The sequence below is a fragment of the Cebidichthys violaceus genome, unplaced genomic scaffold (genome assembly GCF_023349555.1).
Source record: "Cebidichthys violaceus isolate CVI_PGR_0920_01 unplaced genomic scaffold, fCebVio1.0.p SCAF_28, whole genome shotgun sequence".
NCBI classification, from domain to species: Eukaryota; Metazoa; Chordata; class Actinopteri; order Perciformes; family Stichaeidae; genus Cebidichthys; species Cebidichthys violaceus.
Window position 1 is genome coordinate 510,120 of NW_027176461.1, and position 26,137 is coordinate 536,256.

The following is a 26,137-nucleotide window of genomic DNA, read 5'->3' on the forward strand; positions in this document are numbered from 1 at the left end:
ACATAAATGTCCATAGGATTGCGCTAACATCCTGTGCTGCGGATCAAGCCAACATTACCGTCTGGTGCACATGGAAGAGCTCAATTACATAACTTAAGACTTTCATTAGCCTCTCCGCTCCATTGAGTTCCCTGGGAAAGGTCCAGATGTGACTTCATGAAGGGCCCTCTCTATGCCGAGCCTGTTCGCTCTGTTCCGCTATGCCCCCCCCTTCTCCATCCCTGCAGCTGTAAGCACTCAGAGGAAAAGCAGGGAGAGAGGGGAGGGAGTGCTTTATTAAAAAAAAATCAGACACCCCATAGACCCCCCAATCTCCCTTCAAAACAGTTCCAGCCCCACCCAGAGCAGGCCTACGGTTCCCCCTCCCTCCCATAGGTCTTCTAAAGTAGGCCAATAAGTCTTTTAGCATGTGGTCTCCCTGTCAGCCCGAGGTGGCTGACTAGACAGGCTGCTGCTCCAGGCACAGGGGCAGGAAGTGGGAGTCGGCCAGGAGACACTCTCTGAGAGGCTTCCCAAGTCAACAACCCTCCCCCCTTCAGTACACATGCTCATACACATTCGTATGTGTTTGTATGCTCATTCACATTCGGATGTGTTTACGCGGCGGACTTGTACACACACACACACACACACACACACACACACACACACACACACACACACACACACACACACACACATTTGATGCGTCACCTCCAGAAACACTGACAGCCTTTTTACTGGGAAATACTACAAATCCGGATGGGACCGTCTTACTGTTAATATCATGGTGGTATATGGATGACGTACATTTATTTCAGGCTTTTGGTTTGGCCAAGACCACAATGCCCTTTTAAGACTGAAATTTGGAAATTGTGGAGAGCCTTCTAATCAAATTAATGGCTGTGTTGTTTGATCACGTGTGTGCAAAGCATGAATTTGCACAGCTGTGTGTGTGCCACTGTGGAACATGATGCCAAAATCCTATGTCAAAACAACAATTTCTGCCTTAAAGGGGTAGTTTGTTCTACACACTGCCGGCGTTTGATATCCCGAACTCTTGATTGTGTGATTTTGTGTCTGAGCATTGCAGTCATGATGGTTTTCCAGGGCAGGCCAGCTGTTTGTATGACTCTGTGTTTCTGGGAAGACAGCGGACACAGGTGGGGAATCAGTTAGGGTTGAGATTTATAGAAATCTGCTTTGACTCGCATTGTGCTGCGGCCTTCCTCTGGGCCACAGTCCGCTCTCTCACATCACGTTTGCTTGTTATTCCCTGTCTCCGATAACAATGATGTCTGATTCACAGAGTAGAAAATCCCTGATGAGTTCCCTCTAAGAACAAATGTTTTATTTCCTGCAAAGAGCTAATGTGTAGGTGGTTTAGGTTTCTTCAGACCCAAGCAAAGATGTTAACAAGTCTTTTGGGGCAAGTAGAAGTCTCAAACCTTGTCAAAACCAATCTCAAATCATCTCTCCAGTCCCTGAGGACACGCTCAAGTCAAGTTTTCAAAAGCAAAGGGCAATTAAATTACAAGTCTGTCAGGTTTAAATACTGACTAGTGAAATTAAATGTTAAAATATTATTTGAATAGTTTCTTTTCAATGCTGTGCATCGGCCTAGTAGTTAAATAGCCTTCCCAAGGCCACCATGCAAAGCCTTCCTAATGCTGTCTTGTTTGTTTTTAATTGTTCTGGGATTTTTAAAAAGTTGAAAATCCAGACTTAAAACTAGAGTCTTTTGCTTTTGAGTCACACTGAAGCAGCGATTAGAGTGTCTTTAGCTCCGTAACGTGGCATATTTCAGAGTGTGACCTGCATCGTCAGCTAACATGCTCTATTAGCCTCCATAAGCTAGCTAGCAGCCATACCAGACCATCTGAGGCTGTAGGAGCAAAACATATTAGAATAATATTTATTATATTATTATATCATATCTCTCTGCCCAATGTTATGTTCTGTAAAAGAAAATCAAATATTTAAATCACAAATTAAACAAAAAAAACCACATCTGAAACTATTGAATTGAGCAATTGTATTTTTTTTGTGGAGCAAAAGTTCTTCTTCTTTTACTTATGTAATAATAAGAGTAATGTTTAGAGTATACATAATATATATAAAAAGTAAGGATATATGTGAAGATGATAAGCTATGAACAGTATGAACATGAGCAGCAGTTACCAAAATAGGTAACAGGTATATGTGTATGTACAGTTGTGTGGCAGTAGTAAGTCAGCAACCAGTAAGATGAATGACTGAGTGTTATTTAGTCATTTAAATATTACATAGTCTCATGTTTTTGCTTCAAAGTCTCAAGTCCAGGCAAGTCTAAAGTCCTCATTTTTGTGGTTTAAATCTGACACAAATCTTAGGTTTCAACTCTCAAGTCACTTCGCTGGTCTAATAATAATAATCTTAACTGGAGTCAACTGTCTGTCACCCTCTTGATAAAGTTAAAAAAAAGTCTCAGATAGAAACAGTTCACTGTGGGCACACCGGGTTTGTGATTCTAAACTTACTAATACCCTGACACCACCATCACTGAAGGTCTTTGTGTAAAAGTTACGCTCTAATCCTTTTTTTCCTGCCTACCGGTGCGAGTGCATGTCGCAGCAGGTTAGCAGGTGAGGCTCGAGGGTGAGTGTAGGACAGGTTTCAGGCCGGGCCTTATCTCCATGGAAGACTTCTCCTGAGAAATCTCAGTCAGACATGTTTTTTATGGCTAAATTCATCAATCATGCGAAGCCCCACATACGTCCCTGAGGGAACCCAATATCCACTATTAAAGGTGCCTTTCCACGAGGACTGCTGCTTTGTGCGCTCAGACTCTCATACGAGTTGGAGCATGCACGCATGTGTATGTGTGTGTGTGTGTGTGTGTGTGCGTGTACTTGCGTGTTCCTGTGTGTGCTTTTATGTGTGTGTTTCGGTGTGCTTTTTCTTAGTGAGTGGGTGTGAGATCTGCGGTTTCTCACAGTCAGTTCTTATCTTCGTCTCTCTGAGCCTCAGCCAGCAGATCATTGTGAAATACACACACACACACACACACACACACACACACACACACACACACACACACACACACACACACAGAAAGAGAGACAGAGATACAGAGTTCACTTTACTATTCCCTAACCTCCCAAGGCCAGATATCTAGGCCTTGTTTACAACTCAAACAAAAAAATGATACAGCCATGGTTGTATTAGCAGCAGGGTGACATGAGTCCAGTGATCCTCTCAGGCTGCCTGTCTTTCAAGCACCTGCTGTCACTCCTTTTTGTACTTTATCAACATTTTGTCATTTTAGTTTTCATCAACATCATGTGACTGCGTTGAGTGTTAGATCGCTGATACAAGATACAATCATCTGTGCTTAGTGCAGACTTGGCCTCGGTACAAGATGGAGCAAGGACTTCCTGTAAAACTGCTATTGATGTCATCTTCTTTCTGCTTATACCTCTAAAAGGCCTGAGTGACTCAAAGCGGCTGGTTAATCAACCAAAGAGGTCTACCATGGTCCAGTGCATATCTGTAGGCGGGTAGGGGAGTAGGAGTGTATTTATTTCTAGGAGTGTGATGTCTGTCTGTGTGTGTGTGTGTGTGTGTGTGTGTGTGTGTGTGTGTGTGTGTGTGTGTGTGTGTGTGTGTGTGTGTGTGTGTGTGTGTGTGTACAGGTTGAGGTCATATAAATCAGTATTGAAATTGGGAGAAACTGAAAACTGTGTTTCAGAAGTGAGAAAGAGGTTGTTTTCCACCAGAGGAAACAGATGCTGCAAAATCATGTGGGAGGAAATGCTGTTTTTAGCTTTAGTATGGTTCAGTGGCTTCATGCTAACCTCTTTCACTATCATGCATCACACACGAGGGACTTAAGCAAGGAGCTGTTAAGCTGTGTCCTGGTGTTTCAGTCATGCTGTGTATGTGAAAAGCTTAGAAACACACAAAAAACGTTCACAATGTTAGTCATATTTTTGCTGAAAATTAAAAGAGGAGCAAGAAACACCATCAGCTTTATGGTACCAATACAGCTTTTAAACTCACCTCCAGGTAAGAAGAGAAAACAAGGGCGAAAAGTAAAACTATCTGTGTAAATGTCTGTCATGGTTTACAGACCAACTTCATGGTTCAACTCTGACCTGCCATACTGTTTTAACCTCCAAATATAGTGGTTTAGGTAGCAGTCTTGACCCCAGCAAGGGTTACGAGGTGATTATCAGGGTAGAAAATCAGAAAAAAACTAAATTCTGTTACACAAAGTGATTCTGTCTCTAAAGGTACAGTTCACCCCAAAATTAAAATACTCTTCTTACCTGTTGTTGCTGTTTGTCGATCTAGATTGTTTTAGTGTGAGTTGCCTAGTTTTGGAGATAACGGCCGTAGAGATGTTTTCTTCATGTTGGAACTATGGTTGAAAGAAAATAGTTCCTACATGAAACTGCTCACAACAAGGTCTGTGGATTATCTTGAGTAACACTATCATGATTTCTGGAAAGAGACATTGCTATTGAGTTCTTCAAAAGTATATTAGTGACATATCGTTCCATTATATTGAAGAGAGGGTAGACATCTCTACGGTACTTATCTCCAAAACTACACAACTCACACCAAAACAGTCTAGACTGATAAATAGTCACTACAGGTAAGAGGGAAATATGTATTTTTTATTTTGGGGTGAACTGTCCCTTTAATATTTGCCTTTGTTATTGAAACTCCTGTCTAGTTAACCTCCCCAGGCCTCTAAAATGTATTAACAGATGGAAAATCACTCTTTTGGGTGCACTGCTTGTAACTCCTCCTGAAGATAAACACGCTGTGACAAGCAACGAGGCAATGCTTTGTATTAAGGGGTCAGGAGGTTTTGATAATATGGATAAACTGTCGTCTAATGTGTTTCTTGTATGTCATACTGTGTTATCATGATGTTCCCAGATCTCTACAATTGTTATTATAAGCCATGGAAATTGTGGCCAAAACTAGACAAAAAACTTGTTATAAACTGGAATTACCCTGTAAGGTCCCAATTAGAGCAGGAGTGGGTCAAAATGCACAGCAGGTGTTCTAATCTCTGCTGAGGGAGCCCACTTTCCTCCCATCGGGCCACGGTGTTGGGAGTCATGAGACAGGAAGAGTTAAGTGGTTCAGTACTCAGGAGAGCAGAGGGAGAGACTCACTCGGCCCAGTGGACCAGAAACCCAAAGCACAACAGTGTCGGATTCAGTACGGGCTCTCCCATTGGTCGGTCCTCGTCTCCCGTTTCCGCCGTGCCAGCGCGTCTCGTTTGGAAAAAGTCATCGCTTGTCCATTAGCGCGGGGCTCAGCCAGAGTTTAGTGGCTCTGTGTTTGTTTTTCTGTCACAGTAAGGAGTGGAAGGGTGTGTTTCCACAACCTGTAAGACGGCCATCACCGGAGCTCTCCTCGGAAGACTCCTCACCTCTCTGCTCCTCTGCTCAACACATATGTGTTTTCTCTTCCTTTCTTTTACAGGTCAGGGGTTGCCACTTAGCCCGGGGGGGAAGAAAAGCACATGTGACACTGGATCCTGGAAGGGCTAATGGTCATTACTCGGTAAGCAGTGTGTCATGGCCTCAGTCGCCTAGATAATAGGGCTGCGGAGTGCCTGGGTTAAACCCACAGGATCAGGGAGTGGTTGTGACTGTTGTCTTTGTTGATCTGCAATCAGTCTCACTGTGACACATATGGCCATAGACCTACAAAGATAAAGCCTTCCATTTTACTGCAGGCTGCGGAGAAATCTGCATGACTGGAGAGTAAAGTGTTAATAATATGACTGTGAAGCCTGGGAGTTACTGCTTAAACAGCAGGTTTATAATAGAACAATACTCAAAATGGAAAAGCACAACTACAATACAATAGATTGCATATTTAATTATATTCTGTTTTGAAGGCAAAGTTATCAAAACGTAAATTAAAGTGGCCACACTTTTGGGGGTAATCCACTTTTCTCTGTCACTCATCTCTATTGTTTTGTATCCAGACGGTGAACCACCCATATACACACTCTACAGGCAGATAATAGTCAGGAAGGAATTAGAGATGGGATGAGGAGGCCCCTTGTTAACACAAATTATAAAACACATCCCAATAATTAAGTTAAGAATTTCAATATTTGGGAAAACAAGACTCTAACTCTCCACAATCCCACCCGTGAAGCCACAGACAAGTCAACCACAGAGAGTAAAAGGGAGACAGAGATGACAAAGCTGTACTTTCACTATATGTAAGCAAGACGGGGCCCTTCAGAGGCACTGGCAGGTTAAGGGGACCGTCCCCTAACAGCAAGGGCAAAGGTTTGAGCATTTTAGCAAGACACTGAAGCCATACCTGCATAGCGATGATATGTTGCTGTCAATTAATCAAGTTAACTGTCAAACATGGGACTTCATTTTTCATTGTTGCGGTTTGTTTGTCACAGCTTAACATTTGACTCACCATGCTGTGTTTTTTGCACGTATTTGCTTTCTTGCAAACTTGAAACTTTTGTTTTAAGATAGACCACTATGCACTTGTGTTCCATGTGGGCTTATGCTATCACCATGGGTCGCTACATAAAGGAACATCTAATCTAACCACTGACATTAAAAGTGCAGTTTTTACTTTAATGCACTCTAATGCAAGTTTGCGAGCTCTGGTATGTGTCTGAAGGAGGCTAATCATACTTCTCTGTTTTCTACAGACAAAGCAGCCTCTGAATAGCCTCATCACTCAGTGTCGACCTCAGCCCTTGTTTGGTGATTAAGTATCCCTCCCACATCACCTATCCCACTGCAGCCATGCAGACACATGCACACATGCATGCACGCAGGGCTGCAGCTACCCTGCTCTCAGCTGTGAGTGTAGATAGGGGAAATAGCACAGTTAGCACATCCAGAAGTATTTGCTCACCTCTTTCTCAGACAAAGAGGTGAACCTGCCTCTGATAACACAACTACAAAGTGTACATGCCGCCACATTCTCTTGCTCAACTGTGCGGGTTAAAGGTGAATGAAGATACTGAGAGTAAAGCTGCACACCTGCTCTATCCTGTTGTGCAGGAAGCAATGAATGAACCACATACTTGATCTGTGTCACCGTACTCTTTCCATATTGGAAAGCAACCTACTGTAAAATGTGATGAAGTAATGGAAGTTTTTTTTTGTTCTTTTTTTTGTGTTCCTGCCACATATCAAAAGAACAGACGACCCCCTCCCTCCCCCTCCGCCACCCTTCAGACCTGCTGCTGGAGGTTCAGAAACCCACTTCCTGGTGCTTCGTCTCAAGGTGTCTCTATACGCACACACACGCGCACACCACACAAACAGGAAACGGCCCTCTTTCATGTCCCTCAAACTGCATGCAGTTGAAGTTCTTCTTGAAGGGTGCAGCAAGAAAAAAAAAGATGTTCTCAAGTTATATCCACCTGGTTTGGTTTGAGATACGAAAAACTTTCTTTTATTATATTTATGTTATGAAAACACAATATGTGGAAAATTGATTCCCTTAGCCACGAACTAGGCATTTTGATGGAGGTAACAAAATATTAACATAACCGCCGTTAATACAACAAATAAGGAAATGTGTCTTTTATATAGATTTATATAGTTATATGCTCTATGCATGAACAAATATATATTTATTCTGTTTGCCAAAAACTCATTCACAGACCAAGAAATGTACTTAGTCTATATAGTGATGTTACTTATGTATTGAGGCCAATTAGATCAAACTCCCTGTTCCTCCAGTGAAGAATAACAGAAATCTGAAATTATTTGGGTTTTAGGAGGGGTGCTGCCTACAAAGTACTGTCAACACCAACCACAGATGTTTAGCAAAATGAATTGTATTTACCAGTAACTGTTTTACTGTCATTGTCGTGCTATGTAGCACACTTCTGCAACATGTCATCAATTAAAAGTCCTGTTAATAAGCAACTCTCATAAAAGTCATGACGTATAAAGGTGGTAAAGCAATGTGTATTCTTTAAACTGTTAAAGGTGGCCTGTGGCCTCCAGGACTCCAAACAGAGCATCCGTACATGTCCAATGCTCCAGTGAACCCATTGCAATACGGCAATTTCTGTAATCACTTCCCTTCAATAGCATTAAAAATGTCAGTATTTAAAAGTAACTCCTTTGACTACCTCCGTGTTGTTGCATTGTGGCTTCTTCTTCCAAGTTTGTTGTTGATCACTGCTTGAAAATGAGGATTTTATTAGCGGTACATCATAAATACTCTTAGGTATTCCATTTGTCGACCACATGTTGTGGTATTTTTAGCTTTCTCTGCTTTTAAAAGAATGTGTGACACAAAACGAAACAATATGTACGAGTGAGTAATCAACTGTGAGTATCAAAAAAAGCTATGTTTGGAAGGCCTGTTTGGAAGCCCTGTTTAACTTGCTGGTATGCAGAGAGGCTCTCAGCAGGCGGTTGGGTCAATGAGGGGGGGAGTAAAGGAACAAGACAGGAATCCACCGGGCCCAGGTTCTCTGGAGTAAAGCAACAACAAGGCCTCCACGGGTCAGCTGTGACGGGTCAGCACCCACCATTGTATGGAGGGGACTTCCTGTTCCGGCTCGTTTTTTGCAATCTGAGAGAATATAAACATGGACAGACGGAAGTGTCCAGAGAGAGCGAGCAAAAGCAGAAGCAGTGTGGATGTAAAGTGTATGAAGGGGGAAGCTGTCTGTGTGTCGTTACTGAAATCAAATACCACTCTGCTTCATTAATGGTGAAATAGTGATCGTTATCTACATGTATTTGTCAAATTGACCACATGGGGTACTGTGCTATATATTTTGAATAAACCTACAACCTATGACTCAATTGTTTATCCACACATGTATCGATCAGTTTGCTTGTAACCTCAGGGTCATTGATCAGGTGATAACCTCAGCAAATCATTTTTATTTTTTTATTCTCGGAAACGTACCGGTTACAGCCCCCGGATCAATACTTCTGCTGAAACCAGCAGTGCCTCGTCTTTGCGTAACCAAAACCTGCTCGGTTTGATCATCCCCAGGTCAATACCCCTGACTGCTCCTCTGTGCAGCTCACCAATCAACTTCCACCACAGTGAAACTCCCTTTAGTTCTGCTTTATTTACAGACAAGCACGGTCACTTCTATTTCCCATTTTTACCTTTTTAAAATAGAACATTTGTAAACATTCTGTCCCTTTATGTAAAGCAGTCTGACATTGAAGTACTATGTTGCCTTAGTTAGCTGTGGGCCAAAACATGAGCCATGTTTTATTTTTTTAAGCCTATATTTTATTACATTTTGGTAAATTGGCATAATTAAAAATATGCCCAGTTAGCAGTTTGTGTTTGTGGTGTACCCATGGATGTGTAGACAACTATCACTGGAATACTTTGATACTGAAGAAAACTTTGAATTTGTGTTGATTCTCAGGCAGGTTGTGGAGATATAAGGGAGTGTCCCGTTTCTATGATTTCAAAGTAGATTTATGAGGTTTGAAAACCTCTGATGTAAAACTTTGACACAACTTCCCTGAAGTCCTGTATTATACAAATATTAAAATAACCACCCAAAATAAGGTCTACAAGGATTATTAACTACCCTGATCAAATGTAATCTTCATTGTACAGATAAGAAAAGACTGTCTGACCTCAATATTGAACAGATTTTGTAGCATCATGCGTGTGCTGCACATCTTTAACTGCATTATGGTGTAAGAGCATCTTTCAACAAAAGTACACAACTCATTACACAGTTTAACTTTTCAAAAAATACGGGGTTTATTGACTTAACTGCAATCAATACTTACAAAAGAGAAAAAAAAAAACTGGTTTTCATATAAACTCACAGAAATTACTGTAGTGAAAAAAACATGGCTGAAAAAATACATTCAACGGTTTTACTTTCTTTGTGTCAAAATCTGTTCACCTCTTCCAAACACGTGAAGGAAACCGAGAACAAGTGACTTAAGAAAAAACTTAATTGTCCTCAATTTATCAAATATAAAAGGCAGAGAAGCCTTAGCTACCTGGAATGTATTCAAAGAGGCACTTCCAATGGTCAAGAGGGGGCCAAGCAAGTGCATCAAGCATCCAATCAAATTAAAAGGAAAACAAAATGAACTTTCCTCAACCCATTTGGTCACAGCTATTGCTTGGAACAACAGACAGGGAGTAAGAACTTTACTGACAGAAGACTTTTCAACAAAACCAGTCCTCTGACTCGGAGACCCCCCTTAACCAGTGAGACGTCTCCCAGCACCCCTTTAATTCTACCGTCGGCCCAAGTATTGTGAGTTAATACTCAGATCAGGGACAAGATCTGAGACGAAAACAGATGGAAGTGAATCAATGTAATAACAGTTAGCTACCATTACTGTCAGATTATTGTAAGACGTGAAGGGGAAAACGTCAGGAATGAATACAAGCAAATCTAGTATAGATGGAATTGCAGTCCGATAAGAGGGAGTAAGAAAAAAAAAAAAAAAAAAAGTACAATAAATAATCAAAACGCAAAACGTCTTTTTTTGCATTTTTTTTTGCTTTAAATTAAGGTTCATTTTGACAAAGTGTAGTTGCAGAACAAAAGTCATTGAAGTACAATATATTAAACTGTGAAAAAAGGAAAACTGACAAAAACGTCTTCACAATCTTTAGATTAATATGGAAGATCATAATTTAACATAAAAGAAAATATATTCTATTGTTCATTATCCAGATAAATACAAAACAAAATTAACAAAAAAAAATGCATATGATCAGCAATAAATATGTTCTGATAAGTTAAATAAGCAGTGACAAGCAAAAACCTTCTGTCTGGAAAGTTTTTTCAAACAATAATAACCGTAATAATAACATTAATAAAAAATAATTATCAAATAAAGAAAAGCAAAAAAAAAAAAAAAAAGGAAGATGTAATGAGTACAGAGTGCTCCTCGGAGCAGGTACTAAAGTGGGGGAAGAAGTAAAGTCAAATAGCTTGGAAATCAGATCGCAGGACGTACAACTGCACCATGGGAATGCTGGAATTCCCCAGACCGGTGAGGATGAAGGCAGGGTGGGGAGGCGGGACAAAGTCTTACAGGTTTAATGATCAGTTTGATATCAAGACTTCCTTCCCAATAAAGAGCCAGTGACCAGCAACAGGAGGAGAAAAGGGGAGAGGGGGAACATAACCAACTTCCAGTTCAAAGTCCTTCCTGCAGACTCACCCAGTCCACAATTACATAAGACGGGGCTTAAGAACAACCGTGACAGGGAGGGAGGGAGGGAGGGAGGGGGGGGGGGGGGTAATGAGAAAGAACCAAAAACAGTAGTCCATTCACCCTAAACACATGCAGAAACCGCCCAGGCACTTTTTTCTTCTTTTTAAAAACTATTCATATCTTTTCAGGGTCTATTTTTTTCCTTTTTTTGTCTTAACTCAGTCTGTAAAAAACGGCTGCGGTAGATCTACAGTTACGTTAGTGAGCACCCTCTAGCTAACTCAGGGGAAGTGGTATCGTCTGGGAAGAGGGAGGGAGGGAGGGAGGAGAGGGGGGGCTAGTGCAAAGCACTCCCCTTTCCAAGGCCACTTGTGCTGCTACACATTCAAGAACAAATGAAGAAGAAAGAAAGAAAAAAACAAAACAAACAAGTGGCACCTGGCGAAACAGTCAATTCTTGTTCTCATGATTTTCATTGTTCAATTTCCTCCTTTTTTGGCACTATGACACATGGCAGGGTACTTTTTAAAACTTAACAGAGGTGGAATTAGTTGAGAGAGAGAGAGAGAGAGCGTTCCTTTAACTGACTACATCCTTGCAATGCTAACAAGGAGCTAACACGATGTTGTTTGTGGTGGGGGGGGGGCTTGGGACAAGGGTGCAGAGGTAGAGGGGAGTGCCGTGTTCTCTTTGTGTCATCGAACTTTAAAGTCACTGGTGGATGCTCGCAGTCTAATCATCAGAGATGGAGAGGCGGCTGAAGATGGGAAGGCGGCGGGTTGTATCCAGCGTGGGGGACTCGGAGCCACTCAGGCTGCCTCCGGAGCTGCTCTGGTAGCCCTCTTGGTCTGACAGAGAGTCGGGAGGGCTGGATGGAGACTCGAACATCTGGGGGGACTCCAACATGGGTCTGAAATAGTATGGCGTGCTCGTCGGAGAGGGGGGTGCAGGGGCGTTGGGCTCTGTGCCCACAGGACCGGCACCAAGGCTGGGCCCGAACAGGTTGGCCAGCTCCTGGCTGGAGTAGGTGAAGGGGTTACAGCTGGGCCAGTCTGGGACCTCATCGGGGAAGAACATGGGCGGAGGGGTGACGGAGGTGGGGCTGTCTCTCAGCCCGGCTGAGCTGGAGAAGCCCGCGAAGCTGTAGCTGTGCTGCAGGCGAGGCCTGTCCATCTTGTTGCAGGAGTTAAGAGGGGAGCACTGCTGGGGAGGTCCGCGGCGCTCCTCGGCATTGTGGATGAAATGGCAGCGAGGCCCGTACGGGCAGAACCCGATGGTGTGGAAGGTGCGGCACAGCTCGGTTTTGTACTTGGGGTGGCGGCTCAGGCTGCGTAGTTCATGGATTCCGTGAGCAAACTGGCACTTGTCGCCATACTTGCAGGAGCCGTTCTCCTCAAAGGGCCTGCAAAGCTCCGTCTTGTAGCGGCTGGAGTTCACCTGGCTGCCGCCGGTGGGGCTGGCGGGGCCCAGGCACTTGTTGAGGAGCCTCTCGCCCGTCTCGGAGAAGGAGCGGTCACGCATGCGGTTCTCCTTGTTGTTGTTGCTGCTGGCATTGCCAACCCCTGAGATGAGCGAGGAGTGGTCCGCCGCCTTCAGGCTGTTCAGAAAATGGTTCTGGCTGAACTTTGTGCTGCTGACAGAGTGCCGCCGCTGGTACACGCCTCCCACCGAGGGAGATCCCACCGCCTTCCTGTCCAGCAGGGCTCCGGCGGGGCTGGAGATGGGCACATTAGTGCCAGTGCAAGGGACAGACATGGGATGGGGGGCGCCCAGGTTGTTGTTGTAGCTGAGCAGTTTGTTGTTCTGCAGAGACACAAAGAATACACATCATTACGATCAATATTCTACATGATCACCTCGGCTGACAGTGTGGTCCTGATCTTAAAAAGAGCTGGTGGGCTAGAGAGAGAGAGAAGCTCTTGCACGACTGTGTTCTTTTTGGCGCTGACAACATAAGCGGATACAGGCCTATAGAGCAGCAGCTGGTTTGGCAAGTTGCCCCGGTTAGGAATGTGTGCCTGTTTAGTAAATGGAGCAGCAGCACATGAGAGGCCACAGGGCTGCTAGTGGCTACAAAGAGGCGGCATCATTTGGGAGATAATGAAGGTGGCAAAACATCCTGCTGAATGAATTACAAGGAGAAGCTGATCTGCTTCTCAATACACGTACAAACTAGAAGACTTCGCTGGTTTAGTCACTGATTGACATTAGTATTAGAACTAAAAACCAACCGCGCAGGAAAAAGGCGCAGTTTAAAAAAAAAATATATAAAATAAATTTGACACTGAAAACATTAAAATGCATGCGGACGAAAACAGAGCAGTGACGTTAACTCTCCGGTGAACCGTTAACGATTTCTAAAACCAGTTAAGTGTTAACAAATATTAACGCGGTTAATCACAGTAACAAGGTTTATGGAGGCAATAAGCAAGTAAAAGCCAGACGAATCTAGTCAATGATTAGCGAGCATGTGTCTGCTTTGTGAGGAGTATTAAAAGTGGCGCAAAACTGCGCTCATTAACAGAAGAGGGACACGAATAACGTGTGAAACTGCCGTAACTGGTTCGCAAAACTAGACGTTTTGGGTTAACTGACGTGGCACATGTTGACTATAAAAAAAGTTTAACATTTCAACAATTGTTAACAGTTAATGTTAAGTTACAGGCAGGCTTCGGCAACACTTTCTAAAGACACTCGTTTCACACAAACAACGCTTTCAGGTCTAACGTTGAGACGGGAAACAACAGGTTTATGATACATTTTAAGTGAAGCGAAGAGCAAAAATCCAAACAAGCAAAAACAAAACAAGCCTCCAAACAAGCGCGTCACGGCGAAGGGCCGCGTGCAGCTCCTCATTCCTCCACAGCGGCTAACATGCTAACAGAGAAGACCAGACAGAGAGACAGAGAGGCAGAGAAAAAGTTTTAAAGCTACCTTGTTCATTACTTCGAAGTCGAAGAAAGGCGACGACAGCACGGCTGTGGTCATCTTTGCAGCGGACCAGGGTTAAATCAAAAGTAGTAGTAAAAAAAAAAAAAAAAAAAAAAACTCCCAAACAAAAATTAAAGTGTGCTTGCTCGAAAAGTTGCGCAGGTCTGCTGAGTTTCTGATTTGCAGCTCCTGGATATTTTTTGACCCTGCAGAAACACCCCCTCTGCCCTGCATCAGCTCCGACATTTGCTTTATAATCCTTTGCAGGAGGAGCCTCGAGCACTGGGCGGTAACTTTTTCTGTTAACTTTTTTTTTCTTTTCTTTTTTCTCCTCCTTCCTCTTCTGAAGGGAGACAAACTTTCAGTGGGTTGTCAGTTTGTTTGAGATTACTACACGGTTTGCACGCAGTATGAATACTGAACAGTTTTTTTTTTTATTTCTGACCAACGTGCAGCAAAAAATAGCTGTATCTCTATAGTAAACCACTTTATTGGTTTATCAGGAGAGCATAGCCAACGGATGACACATAAAAGTGACTTATTGTACATGTACTTTTTATTAACTTTGTTAAAGGAATAGTGTCTTAACTTAAATGCTCAAGTAAATCTTGTGACTCTCAGTTGATTTTAAAGTCACAGTGGCAAAAAGTAAGCTGTTCTCCAGCTTTATTTCCTTCTTTCCCTAATGGGAGTCTGGTACTTAGTCTGGAGTTGTTTACTGGGAGGCGCTGCATTATCCTCAGGGTTTCAGCTACCATCCACTACTCTGTAATTAATTTACTCCTAATTGCTGGACTGCATCGTCACTTGTGGGACTTTCCGGTGAATTCAGGCAGCCAAGGCTTTTAACTCTTTCCCGACCTCAGTTATTAAACTCTTCTTTCTCACACTACGGCTCCTCTTCCTCACCAGCAGGTATATACAATGCTGCTGAATATGTGTCATTCCGTCAGGCAGGCCGTAACCTGATACATGAGTGATCTCACCAGATTCAACCACAGCCAGTGACAATGACGCTTTGCAGCCACACGTGAAAGAGCTGGGCTGCAGAGAGGGAAACCTATACAAATCCATTGTGGTCCATCGTCTTCCTCTCTTTTCCTCCCGCCCTCTTAAGTCCATGACGGAGCACCCATCGGCCATGTGCAGAGTCAATGTCAGGGTTGGGTTGCAATAGAGGAGAGAGGAGGGGAAATAAAGGCAGGGCTGGGGGAGAAGAAAAGAAGCTGTTAACCAGGAGAAGAAGAAGAAAAAAAAGTTGGAGCTGGAGGAGGGGATGATGGAGTGAGGGGGAGATTTATGGGGGACGTTTATTACTACACAGCGCTGCCCCAGGGGAGGTGAGGGAAGAGGAGTGGGGGGGGGGAGGCAAAACATTCCCTTTTCCCTTCCTCTTCTTTGCCCATACAGAAGCCACACAGGGGGTGGAGAGCTTTGTCTCCGCCATGAAGGAGGCAGGGGAACTTGTTTTTCTGCTGAAGTGTTGAATGTAGTTGAGTTAGCAAAGGCCAGATACAGAGCTTGAATGCAGCATCTTCATTTCAAACAGATCTAGGCCTGTCCTTTTAGGAACCTCAATTTTAATCTCCCCGTGCATTAAGAAAAGTATATATAACTTTCCGACATATTCTGGACTCCGTCAGGGAAGAGCCAGGGTGTGTGTTTTTAACATAAAAAGAGTTTTACGAGCCAGGGCTGTTTGGCGTAATCTCCCCCTGGAGTGTTTTCACAGACGACAGGCATGGGTGTGGGGGGGTGGGGATGACAGCCTTGCTTGAAATCCCGTCTGCAGTTCAAAGGTCCTGTCCCAGATTGATTAAGTAGATCAGATCGATCGTCTCTCCTCTGAGGAAAATCTACAGCAGGGATGTAGGGGAAGGAATTTACAGCAAATACAAAAACCTGTTGCTGGAGTGAAATGATCTACAGGATAATATGTCACACTTTAAACATAATCAGAGCTAACGGTTATTTAAGTACAATGGATGTGATGTTGGAGCAAATAGATTCGCGTACAGATTTGAACTCTACAAGTTCAGCAGGGTTAAAAAAAACAACTCTTTGACCCTGATGTGAGATGTCTTCTCTACTGCAGCCCGGCCTCAAGAAGCCTCACACTCTGCAGTTGTTTACTTTAATACTCTCAGATGTATCGTGCTTGCTTGTTGTTGTGCGGTGCAGTTGTCCTTCCAGGTTCAGGAGGAGGCACCTGCTTCCTGCCCAAATGAAAATCTCTCGGGGGATATTGTCCGATGTGTTCCTGTTTTAAACGTACAGACAGTAAACAGCATAATTTTGACACAGCGCCTTGCGGTCGTCAGCAGATGCGTTCATACGTCCGCGGTTTACTGACTTCAATGCAAACCCAACTAGTCCTATCGGACTAAATTAACTTTTGTTACAGTGGAAAATAAAGTTTGAGCAAGTTGTCTGCATCTTAACTTCACACACAAAAACATATTTCATATTTCTTAAATGGGTCATATTTAGGTTATATTTAGCAGTTATCAACTATAGTTTTTTTTTAAACTTTAAAACAAGAACTTGTCTTTTCTTAAATGTTGAGATCAAGTCCCTAAATGGTATTTGGTGGCATTGTACGATGTAGTCTGGTAGGCTGCATAAGAACACCTACAAAACACGATATGCAGGATTCACTCAAGGTTGACATTTGCCATTAATACTGAAATTCACTGAAAATTAAGGCTGCAACTGAAGATTGTCTGTAAGTCCAAGATGATGTCTTCAAATGTCTTGTTTTGCTGAACCAAAAGGCCAAAATCTAAATACATTAAATGTAATATCACATATGTCAAAGAAAAGCAGCAGATTCTCATAAATGAAAAGCTATAAGAAGAGAATGTTTGGCATTTATTGCTTGGAAAATTATAATTTTTCTGTTGGTTGACATAATCGATTAATGGACTAATTGTCCCGACTTCAAATATATATATCTATATATACTGTATATTCCATCACAGCTTGTAAAAGTCACGGGTGTAATATTTATGAGGTTTTCCTGTCCAATCATTCCATCCACTCCCCAACAAAAAGAACAATCTACATGTCAGCTCTCCTTCCTCAGGCAGGATTTTCCTCTCGCTGTTGACAGAGTCGAGTCTCTCTCTCTCTCTCTCTCTCTCTCTCTCTCTCTCTCTCTCTCTCTCTCTCTCTCTCTCTCCCTCTCTCGGGAGACTTGATTTCTGAGGATTTGTGCTCCTCCAGGTCAAAGCTGTCCTCCTCTGGCTTGGAGGCCCTATCAGTCTCTGCTGGTGCTGCAGTCCGTCCCTCCTCAGCCTCCTCAGGCTTTGATTTCTGCCTCCTGCGCTGACGACCCCGTCCTCAGAAGGGAGGATGGGGTCACTGATAACGTTTAAGTGGGATGACTGGATGTTAAATCTTTTATCTAACTGAACAGGAGATGAAAGAAGTTCTGGGGAAACTCAACAAATTGGAAGTTGTCTGCGCTGCGGTGACCGTCTGTTAAAGCAACAGTTTACTGTTGCTCCTCCTCACATCCAACAGAGGGCAGAGTTCTGCCTTTCCTCCGTACTCGGCATTTCCTATTTACTCGCCTCTCTTTGTACAGTATTTAAAGTGTCTCCTTGTTTGCCAAAAGCAAAAATTTAGATGATTAAATTTGTTACAACGTGAGTGAAAATTGCTAAGATTAGACACTTCAGGTCAGCACAGTCAAACGCAGCTCTGTGCTTGTGTGGCTTTGAGGGGAGTCAGAACTCAGCACAAGCCTCTGTATTGTGTAATCAGCCTTTTCACTGGCACACTAACTCACTGGCCTCACATGAAGCAAAGAGACTTATCAACGACACCAAACACAAACGCTTAGACTTGTTGCGCGGTAATCTCAAGCTGTGCTGCACCACATCAGTTAATGTGACCACAGGCTCATTAAACAACGTCTTAAAGGATAAATAAGTAGTATTTTTTTTACTGCCTCGTGGGCATTTACGCTCTGGGGATTGATAGGTTTGTCGATAAATACCAGTGACTTAGCTGTTTGCCACATACTGGCTTTTATGCTATCTTATAAAGTTTATGTTTCCAGCTGAAGTATCTGTTTTGGATGAAACCGTCTCCCACATACACTTGTATTTTCAATTCCGTAAAACTGAAGGGTATTATGAGCAACTGTAAGTGGAACATTACCTCTTCACCAGAAATGTATGTTGCATCTTGTGTCTTGTGGTGAAAATGATTTGTGTCAATTACGTATGAAGAGGTGAAAGATCAGATCCTTTTACTTAAGAACAAGGGGCATTACCATAATGTACAAATACTTTGTTAAAAGTATAAATAAGTAAAAGTACAGAGCAAAATGTACTTAAGATATACAGTATAACATACTCAATCTACAGAAAAATGTCCGTCTTGAGTGTTGTATTATCATATATTTTATAATCTAGTCATTATTTAGGATGCTTTAATGTGCAAGAAGTGTTGTTGTTGCTGTTGTAGTTTTAACTGCTTCATGTGGTAGTTTAACCTATAGTGCTATATTTGATGTTTAAGTTGCAATCAAGTTGACATTTCTATGTAAAAGCTTGATGTAGAAAGTAACTAAAGATGTGAAATAAAAGTAGTGGAATAGAAAGTACAATGTACGTATAAAGTAACATAAAATGGAAATACTTGAGTAAGATCCAAGTATCTAAACATTGTACTTAAGAACAGTACTTGAGTAGATGCACATTTCACCACTGGAAGCATGGTTTATTACAGTAAACAGCCTTTTTTAAAGCCATAGATTACTAAACACAATGACTTCCCATTTTTTCCCGAGCATGTGAGCATGTCTTTCGTAACACTGACAGGACAAATTGTTGAGCAATCAGATTCAGGGATAGTTTGACCTAAACAATCTTTTATTTCTTGAATATGTTGTCATGCGTCGGCCCTCGTTAGCCACGTTTTCGTTTTCTGTGTACATTCCTCTTCCCCCCACATCTGCATGAGTTTTGGCAGCCAGGACATCCATGTTTGCCTCCTTTCATGTCTCATGGTATGTTTGCCATATTCATATGGGAGGGCTGTGGTCATCTCGCAGGGTGAAACTAGCCTCAGAGGAAGAGGGGGAGGGAGGGAGAAAGAGGGAGAAAGGGGAGGGGGGGGGATAAGAACTAGCAGCGATTAATTGTCCGTAAGAGTAGCCGCAGCATTGTTAGTGGTGAACCACCGGCCGCTCTTGCTGATGTTGTTCCCATGAATCGCTCCAGCGTGCCCGTCCGCTCCACTTCCACTGCCCTTCGTCTCACACTGGGTGGGATGCGGCATCAGTGGCTCGTTTGGACGGCTTCGACGCGTCACAGCCGCATTACAACCACGACCCGAGTTCAAAACAAACACCATCTTGGAAATGAGAGTCTTTGGCCCTGTCAGTATCAAATTCACAGCGAAATAGAGTGATGATAATGATGTTTTGGTTGAATGCGAGGTCGCAGAAATAGCAACAAAGCAAGAGATGTGAGGGGTCAGCATTCAAAGGGGATTTACTGTCCAATTCTCCGCCGACACGCCGGCCTCTAGAGGAGGGTTGTATTTAGAACGAAAGGCCAGCTTCCTCCTCTGACTTCCTAACCCGTGTTTCCTGAGGAACAATCTTTCTGTCTGTCCAGAGGGCTCATGGGAAGGGAGAGTTTGGGTTTCCACTCGCACATTAGGGGTTGCAGCAAAGGTCAAAGCCATCAAGCAAAAGAAATGAGACGAAGACCACATTGACGTGACGCACAGTGCGGCACACTCACAGTGAAGCAATGGGCAGATGATACGCATGGACACACTTAGGGAAGAAAAGGGTTTAGGGACGTAGTGCTTGTTGTGTCCAGTCGCTGGGGGACCAGACAGACCTGACCCTGGTCCAGGTGTCACGACCATGCGGTGGACGCTGAAACAAGATATTCCTCAGCTCCTCACTCAACGCATGAAGAAAAAAAAATCAATGGGCTTTGTATTGCGTCCGAACAGTGGAAAGCATTCTCTCACCAAAAAACTCCTGTCCCATCTGTCTCCATTTGCCGGCACTCTCAGACCTCACAACCGGCCCTGTGTGGTCACTCCTGGACTAGAATTACACAGTCCATGTGTCCAGCTCCGGACAATACACAAAGCCAACCGCCTCGTGTGACCCGGCCCACTTTTCTCACACTTAACCCCTCGCAGATTTATCGAATTGGACGCATCTCCTCTCAAGTTATTGATATTCCTCCAGATGCCGTTGAGGAGGATGCACTTCTGACACGGTTGTATTTTGTTTTTTGACAACAATTTGCGTATCGTAAAAAAAGACTTTGTGAAATTAGCTTTTGATGTTGTTTGAATTGATGGCAGCATGGTTTTCATTAAATTAATGTCGAGCTGTGAGAATAAGAGTTGTTTGTGAGCCGTCCTCAGTCGACCCAGGGCATATGGCGATGTTCAGATTCCTCCTTGTTGTCGGCGTGTGATGATTTACTGTGAAAACACGTGCTTTTAATGCAGCTCTACTTTGTTCCTTCTTGTCTTTGTTGATAGCAGAATGCTACAGACCACTTGATGAATACACCTCTGCAGGACGTCGCTTGTTGTTTTCCAGTACTACTCTCCATGCAGTCTGGTTAGTGTAAATGATGGCCTCGAGAACTCAACACACTGCAACTAAAAGACAACACAAATAGAAAAAACACAAACAACACATGCTCAGTATTTAGAAACAAATGTGACAAAGAAATAAAACACATGCAAATTAAAAAAAAAACACCACATTCATCAATTTGACAACACATATGCAGCTCAAAGAAATGCACTGCAAATCCAGAAAACACAACACAAATACGCAAACGCACTGGTTGTGTTTGTTGTATCTGCAGCACGTTTGTTTATGTTGTGCTTCTGTATTTGTTTGTGTTGTTTGTATTTGCTGTTTCTGTATTTTGTTATATTTTCTGAATTGTCGGCATGTTTCTGCATTTGCAAAGTCTTTCTGCATTTACCGTGTGTTACACCGTTACCTGCGACCGTTTCATATCGTTAACAAAATGTTAACCACATGTTACGTTAACCGCAAACGTTAAAAACGTGCAAACCTTCTGGGTCAAAATACTACGCCAAAAGTTTCTGCACAGGCGGCAAAATATGATGAGTATCGGGATGAGATCACATTGGGAAAACTGTGTCTGATTTCACTGTGTGTGTGTTATGTTATGTTTTGTGCCCACACCGCAAACCGATCAACTCCTAATCTGTCACTGTGTTGTCAAATTGGTGAATTCGTTAACTTGGGCTTGGTCTTTTTGAATGTTAGTTGCAGTGTGCTGAGCTCTTGGAGCACACTTAGCTTATGGTTGAGGTGGTAGTGTAGCTGAAGAAAAGCAGTAGGCGGGTGTAGCGGTGAACTCTGAGAGCTACAGGTGTTTCGGCTTCAGCAGCAGATTGTTCATCTGTTAAACTGCACCTTTGCCTTTCCTCCCGAGATGAAAAGTCCTCATAACTTTCTGCTCTATTCTTCTCTGTGACCTGCCACGACTCCCGCAGTGTCACATGAGCTCATGAAGTGCATCCGTCTTCACTTTAGTGGAAAACGACGAGGAAATGAGCAAAACTCAGACTTCGCGGATAAAGATCAAGGAGCCTATGGTAGAACGATTTCCTGAGAGGAATATAGACAAGACTTAAACAGCATTTTTACATTCCCACAGGGCCCAGAATACATCACCATCTAACCGCTTTGATTGTAATTTTGCAGAAAGCGCTCCCAATCACTCAAAGAAAACAAGTCGTAGGGATTCTATGTGATTGCCCACAGTCCAAACACAGCACAGACCAAAATAGAGTTCGATGTCCAAGATGAGTCTAAGCTGCTTCTTTTTCTTGTTTTTGAACGAAAACAACCCTCTGGGTCTGTGAGGCCGGTCCAGTCCAAATGGCCCCAACTGTTCCCCGCTTTGCTTCTCTTTGTCCTCTCCCTCTTTCAGACGGTCTTCTTCCCTGGCAGTGAAAGAAGGTGCAGCTGTGTGGAGTCCTTTAGGTTGAATGAGAAGAATCAGCCCATTTGGTTGACTTTCCTGGCCAAAGCTATAATTTTCTGCTGCCAGGGTTTAACTTCCAGTCCAGAGCAGTTCCTGGGCTCCAGCCGCTCGTATCCAACAGGACAATGGGGATTGCCCTACAGCCATATACCACACAGGGGTCCAATTGCCTGTCTGCCAAAATGCGGAAACATCTACGGGTCTAGACCAAACCACTACCTTTTTAACAAGTCAATTAGTCTAATTAAAATGGCTGGTTTCTGACACAAAGCTACTTGTGAGAACCAAAATGTCTTTTGCTCCTGCCTGGTTATGTCTCATTTCAAGGTACTGACGGTCATTTCTAGAAGAATACTTTTAACAAAAGAAACATAATTGAAACATAATTGAGAACAAGTGGAATTGCTTCTTACTTCTGTTTACCTCGCACAGCAGCTGTTTTCTTGCAATGTCATATATTGATATGTCACATGAAAATCCATTTTCTCCGAGACGACATGGAGAGGCGATTGTTCGTTCAAAACAACAATGGCTGCCCCCAAAGACGATAACGTCTCTATAGATGCTGCAACAGCATAATTCATATCAGAACTGGAGAGTATTTCTTCCTTCAAAGATGAGCAAAGAACGGCACTGAAGGCTGGTTTCTGCTCTTCTCCCGACTCGCTTCAGCAAGAGTTTGATTGACGGATGGTTCATCCAATCACCAATTATTTTTTTGAATGTGTCGGCCCTTTTCCAAACAGTTTCCATTGCCGGCTTCTCAGATGGTTCTGTGTAACAAACCATCTGGCGGGTCAGGTTAGTTTTTCTCTTGATTTCAGAACAATAATCTCTAAAGGTCGATAATGAGACTAAATGACTTGTCAAAGCAGGTGTTTATTGTAATTTGACCAGTAACATGTGTGTCAGCGAGTTTGCGATACGGAGCTTTAACAAGCAAAAAATTGGTATGAATTATTCCCTGAGTTTGGTTGTAGCTGTTGTGAGTGGTTTAATGTCATTAGCATGGAAACATACACAGCACTGCTTGTGTGTGTTTCCAGTAAGCACTATTAGTGTCACATCAGGCCCTGGTGACTCTGTCAACCCAGGGGAGTACTCACATTATTGCTGTGTTGTGTGACAGCTGAATATGGAAACACTTCTTGCGCTTGTTAAATACTTTCTGGTTTGCCTTTTTTTTCTTCTTGCCTTGGACTCTTATAGGGTCTACAAAGTCTAGTAAAATCCAATGGCTTTCCCAGAAATGAAAGTTTATTGTTCCCCCTCAGCCCACTCGACTCGTAAATAATGGCACATTTACCAAAAATCCCAAGCCGACAGCCCCCACTTTCATACCATTACCAGTACCATACGCCAAAACCGCTGCCAAAATACACCCAAACAATCCCCCTTTCTCCTCATTGAAACCTTCCAACTGTCTGTTAACAGTGTTTACTCCGTTGAAGCCCTCCAACTTGACACTCAGAGGGAAGAACCGTCCAAATGCTGTCGGTGGGAACTGTATGGACACCATTAAACTCCAATCTTCATTTTTTTTTTACTTTTGTTATCATAACAAAGAGCTTTAAGTACTTTACCAGGCGTGTGCATGCATCAAAGGGCTGCCGTTTTTCTGTTTGACTACAATCTGTGTCGCACCAGCTACAATATGTGTAAGTTTGATCCAAGGTTAATAAACCTCACTGCAGTCTTTGCAGCAAGAAAAGGATTTGTATTGAGTGAGTCACAAAATGAACTTTTGATGCTAATAACGCATCTTTTTTTTTGTGCTCTTCAAACTAGAAAAATATCCTTTTACTCTGCTGTCAAACTGGCTTATATCCACACGAACACTTAAAAGAAGGATGCGGTCAATTTCTATGCGAGACACTCATTCAGATCTTCCGACAACACTGACACGCAAGTCGGCATGATCCAATAAAATCAAAGATATAATGAAGAGGCGGATGAAATGAGTTCCACATGGGCACCATCCCTATGTCAGGAAATCTATTAACATGGGGACCTCTAGTATTTACCTTATTTCCATAAAATCTTCACAGCTGTTTCCGGGCACCTTGGGAGCTCACCTTGACCTGCTTTGATCGTCCACACTGGCTAAAACACCAAACAATCAAGCTTTAATGTTGTCTACGGATTCTACTTTGTGAATGGGGAGACCAAATGGAACAGGGTTAGCAGGTGAGGAGCAAAGATTAGCGTGCAGCGGTGGAGACAAAGGGCTGATGTGTAGGTGGGACCACAGTACAGTATAGTACTGGAGCTTCCACTGTGGGCAACTTTCTCACTGCATGACTCACCACATGAGACGGATGCACATTTGAAACATACCCTCATATTAAACGAGGACATTAGCATTGACGTACAATTTGCGGTGTTTACAATGAAAAATGTGACAGTAGACTAATATCAAAACACAGAGGGGGAGACTTCTTATGAATCCATCTTGTGTCTGATTTTGAGTGAGCGCCTCAATGGACCGGAGCCAGAGGCTGTTTTTGTCTGCCTGTCCCCACACACAGGATATGAGTCTGTCCTGTTGACAAGCCTCTGAATCAACAGCTTCTATCACATTGCTGTCATGTGAAATTAGAACTGCCTTCTGCTATCTTAAGAATCTTAAATGGGTGGCATTACGTTGACGCAATTAGAGGATGAAGAGTTGGGAAATAATTATGTTGAAACCTTTTTCACAGGTCACAGATAGAGAGAGGAAGAGAGGCATAGAGTGGGTATTTGTAGAGCTCAGTATTCTGTCGTGATTTATCTCCACTGAGGTAATATCAAGGTCGGCGCCCTGAAAATGTCTTTGCTTCAACAAGATGCCTTGAGCCGGATAAGAGAGCCTAAAGCTCCCAGTTCAGCAGCATGATGGATGAAAAGTGTTCTATCTTGTTTATGCAACCTGACACAAGGCATCTGCTGGCCTCTGGAGCACTCACTTCATGCCGTAACAACGCTCTCCGCTCCCTATACAGAGATTATAGCGGTATTTCAGATGTAGGAGGACTTTAAATGAATTCCATCTTTTTGGAAACTTATATTTACATATCTGATCTCATAGTTGCAGCACATTAACACTTTCAGATTTGACATTTGAGATTTTGAGTGAAATGTCTTGACTATTGTCTATTGGATGGATTGTTGTGAAATTAGCTAAAAGCATTCATGCCTCCCTCAGGATGAACCCTAATGACTTTAATGATCCCCTGGCTTTCCATCATCAGGTCAAAGATCAATCAGCCTCAGCTACTTTGTGTTTAACGCTAATTTGCTAGTGTTAGCATACTAACATGCTAAAATATGATCGTGACCGTGGTACACATTACACCTGTTAAACAGGAAGAAGAAAGTTACCGCTAGCTCAAAGACTTCAAATTAATTTAATCCCTTTCGATGTTCGACTATTAGCTTTAAAGGTGCAGTGTGTAGGATGTGATGGCATCTAGCGGTGAAGTTACTGATTGCAGCCAACTGAAATTCTCTCGCTCTGCTAAGCGTGTAGTAGGAGAACAATGGGGGCCGATGCAGAACGTGAAAACAGAAATGGCCTTATCTAGAGGGAGTGTTTTGTCCGTTCTGGGTTACTGGAGAAACTTGGCAGCGGGGTCTGTGAAGAGGACCTGCTCCATATGTAGATTTAAATAGCTCATTCTAACGTAACAAAAACGCAACGATTCCTATTTCCAGGTGATTACACGCTAAAGAAAACATACTCTGCCAATATATCCCCCTAAATGCTGCACACTGTGCCTTTAAGCAACACCTAGCTTAAATCTAACATGTGGCTTAGATTAGAAAAAGGCAGACTTAAAGCTCATCTGCTCTTCTACAGTAAAAATAAATCTTTCCACAAAGTAGCCTACTGACCTGAATTTATTACCTGTCTTCATGCCTCATGTTTCAGCAAACAAACACCTTGTTAAAAGACGCAACACTTTGAGTGATGGCGTAGCGTGCGCAACCCCAGATCAAGTCATGTAGCCACATCATCATATCCTTCTGGAAAAGCTATTGTGG

General features: G+C 42.9%; 1 protein-coding gene across 1 annotated transcript; it reads right to left on the minus strand.

Annotated features, from left to right (window-relative positions):
* Positions 1-9,710: 9,710 nt before the first annotated feature.
* Positions 9,711-14,328, minus strand: zfp36l1a (zinc finger protein 36, C3H type-like 1a). Its single transcript, XM_068721567.1, has 2 exons — positions 14,094-14,328; positions 9,711-12,962 (listed from the first exon to the last, which is right to left on the minus strand). Exons 1-2 carry the CDS (start codon positions 14,145-14,147, stop codon positions 11,892-11,894), a joined length of 1,125 nt encoding a protein of 374 aa, XP_068577668.1. The 5' UTR covers positions 14,148-14,328; the 3' UTR covers positions 9,711-11,891.
* Between the last annotated feature and the right edge of the window lie 11,809 nt (positions 14,329-26,137).

Bases quoted from the DNA above. Each gene is read 5' to 3' on its own strand.
- zfp36l1a (XM_068721567.1), bottom strand. From the start codon at position 14,147: ATGACCACAGCCGTGCTGTCGTCGCCTTTCTTCGACTTCGAAGTAATG. The intron at 12,963-14,093 runs GTAGCTTTAAAA...GTGTCTCTGCAG, and splicing joins ACTTCGAAGTAATGAACAAG to AACAACAAACTGCTCAGCTA.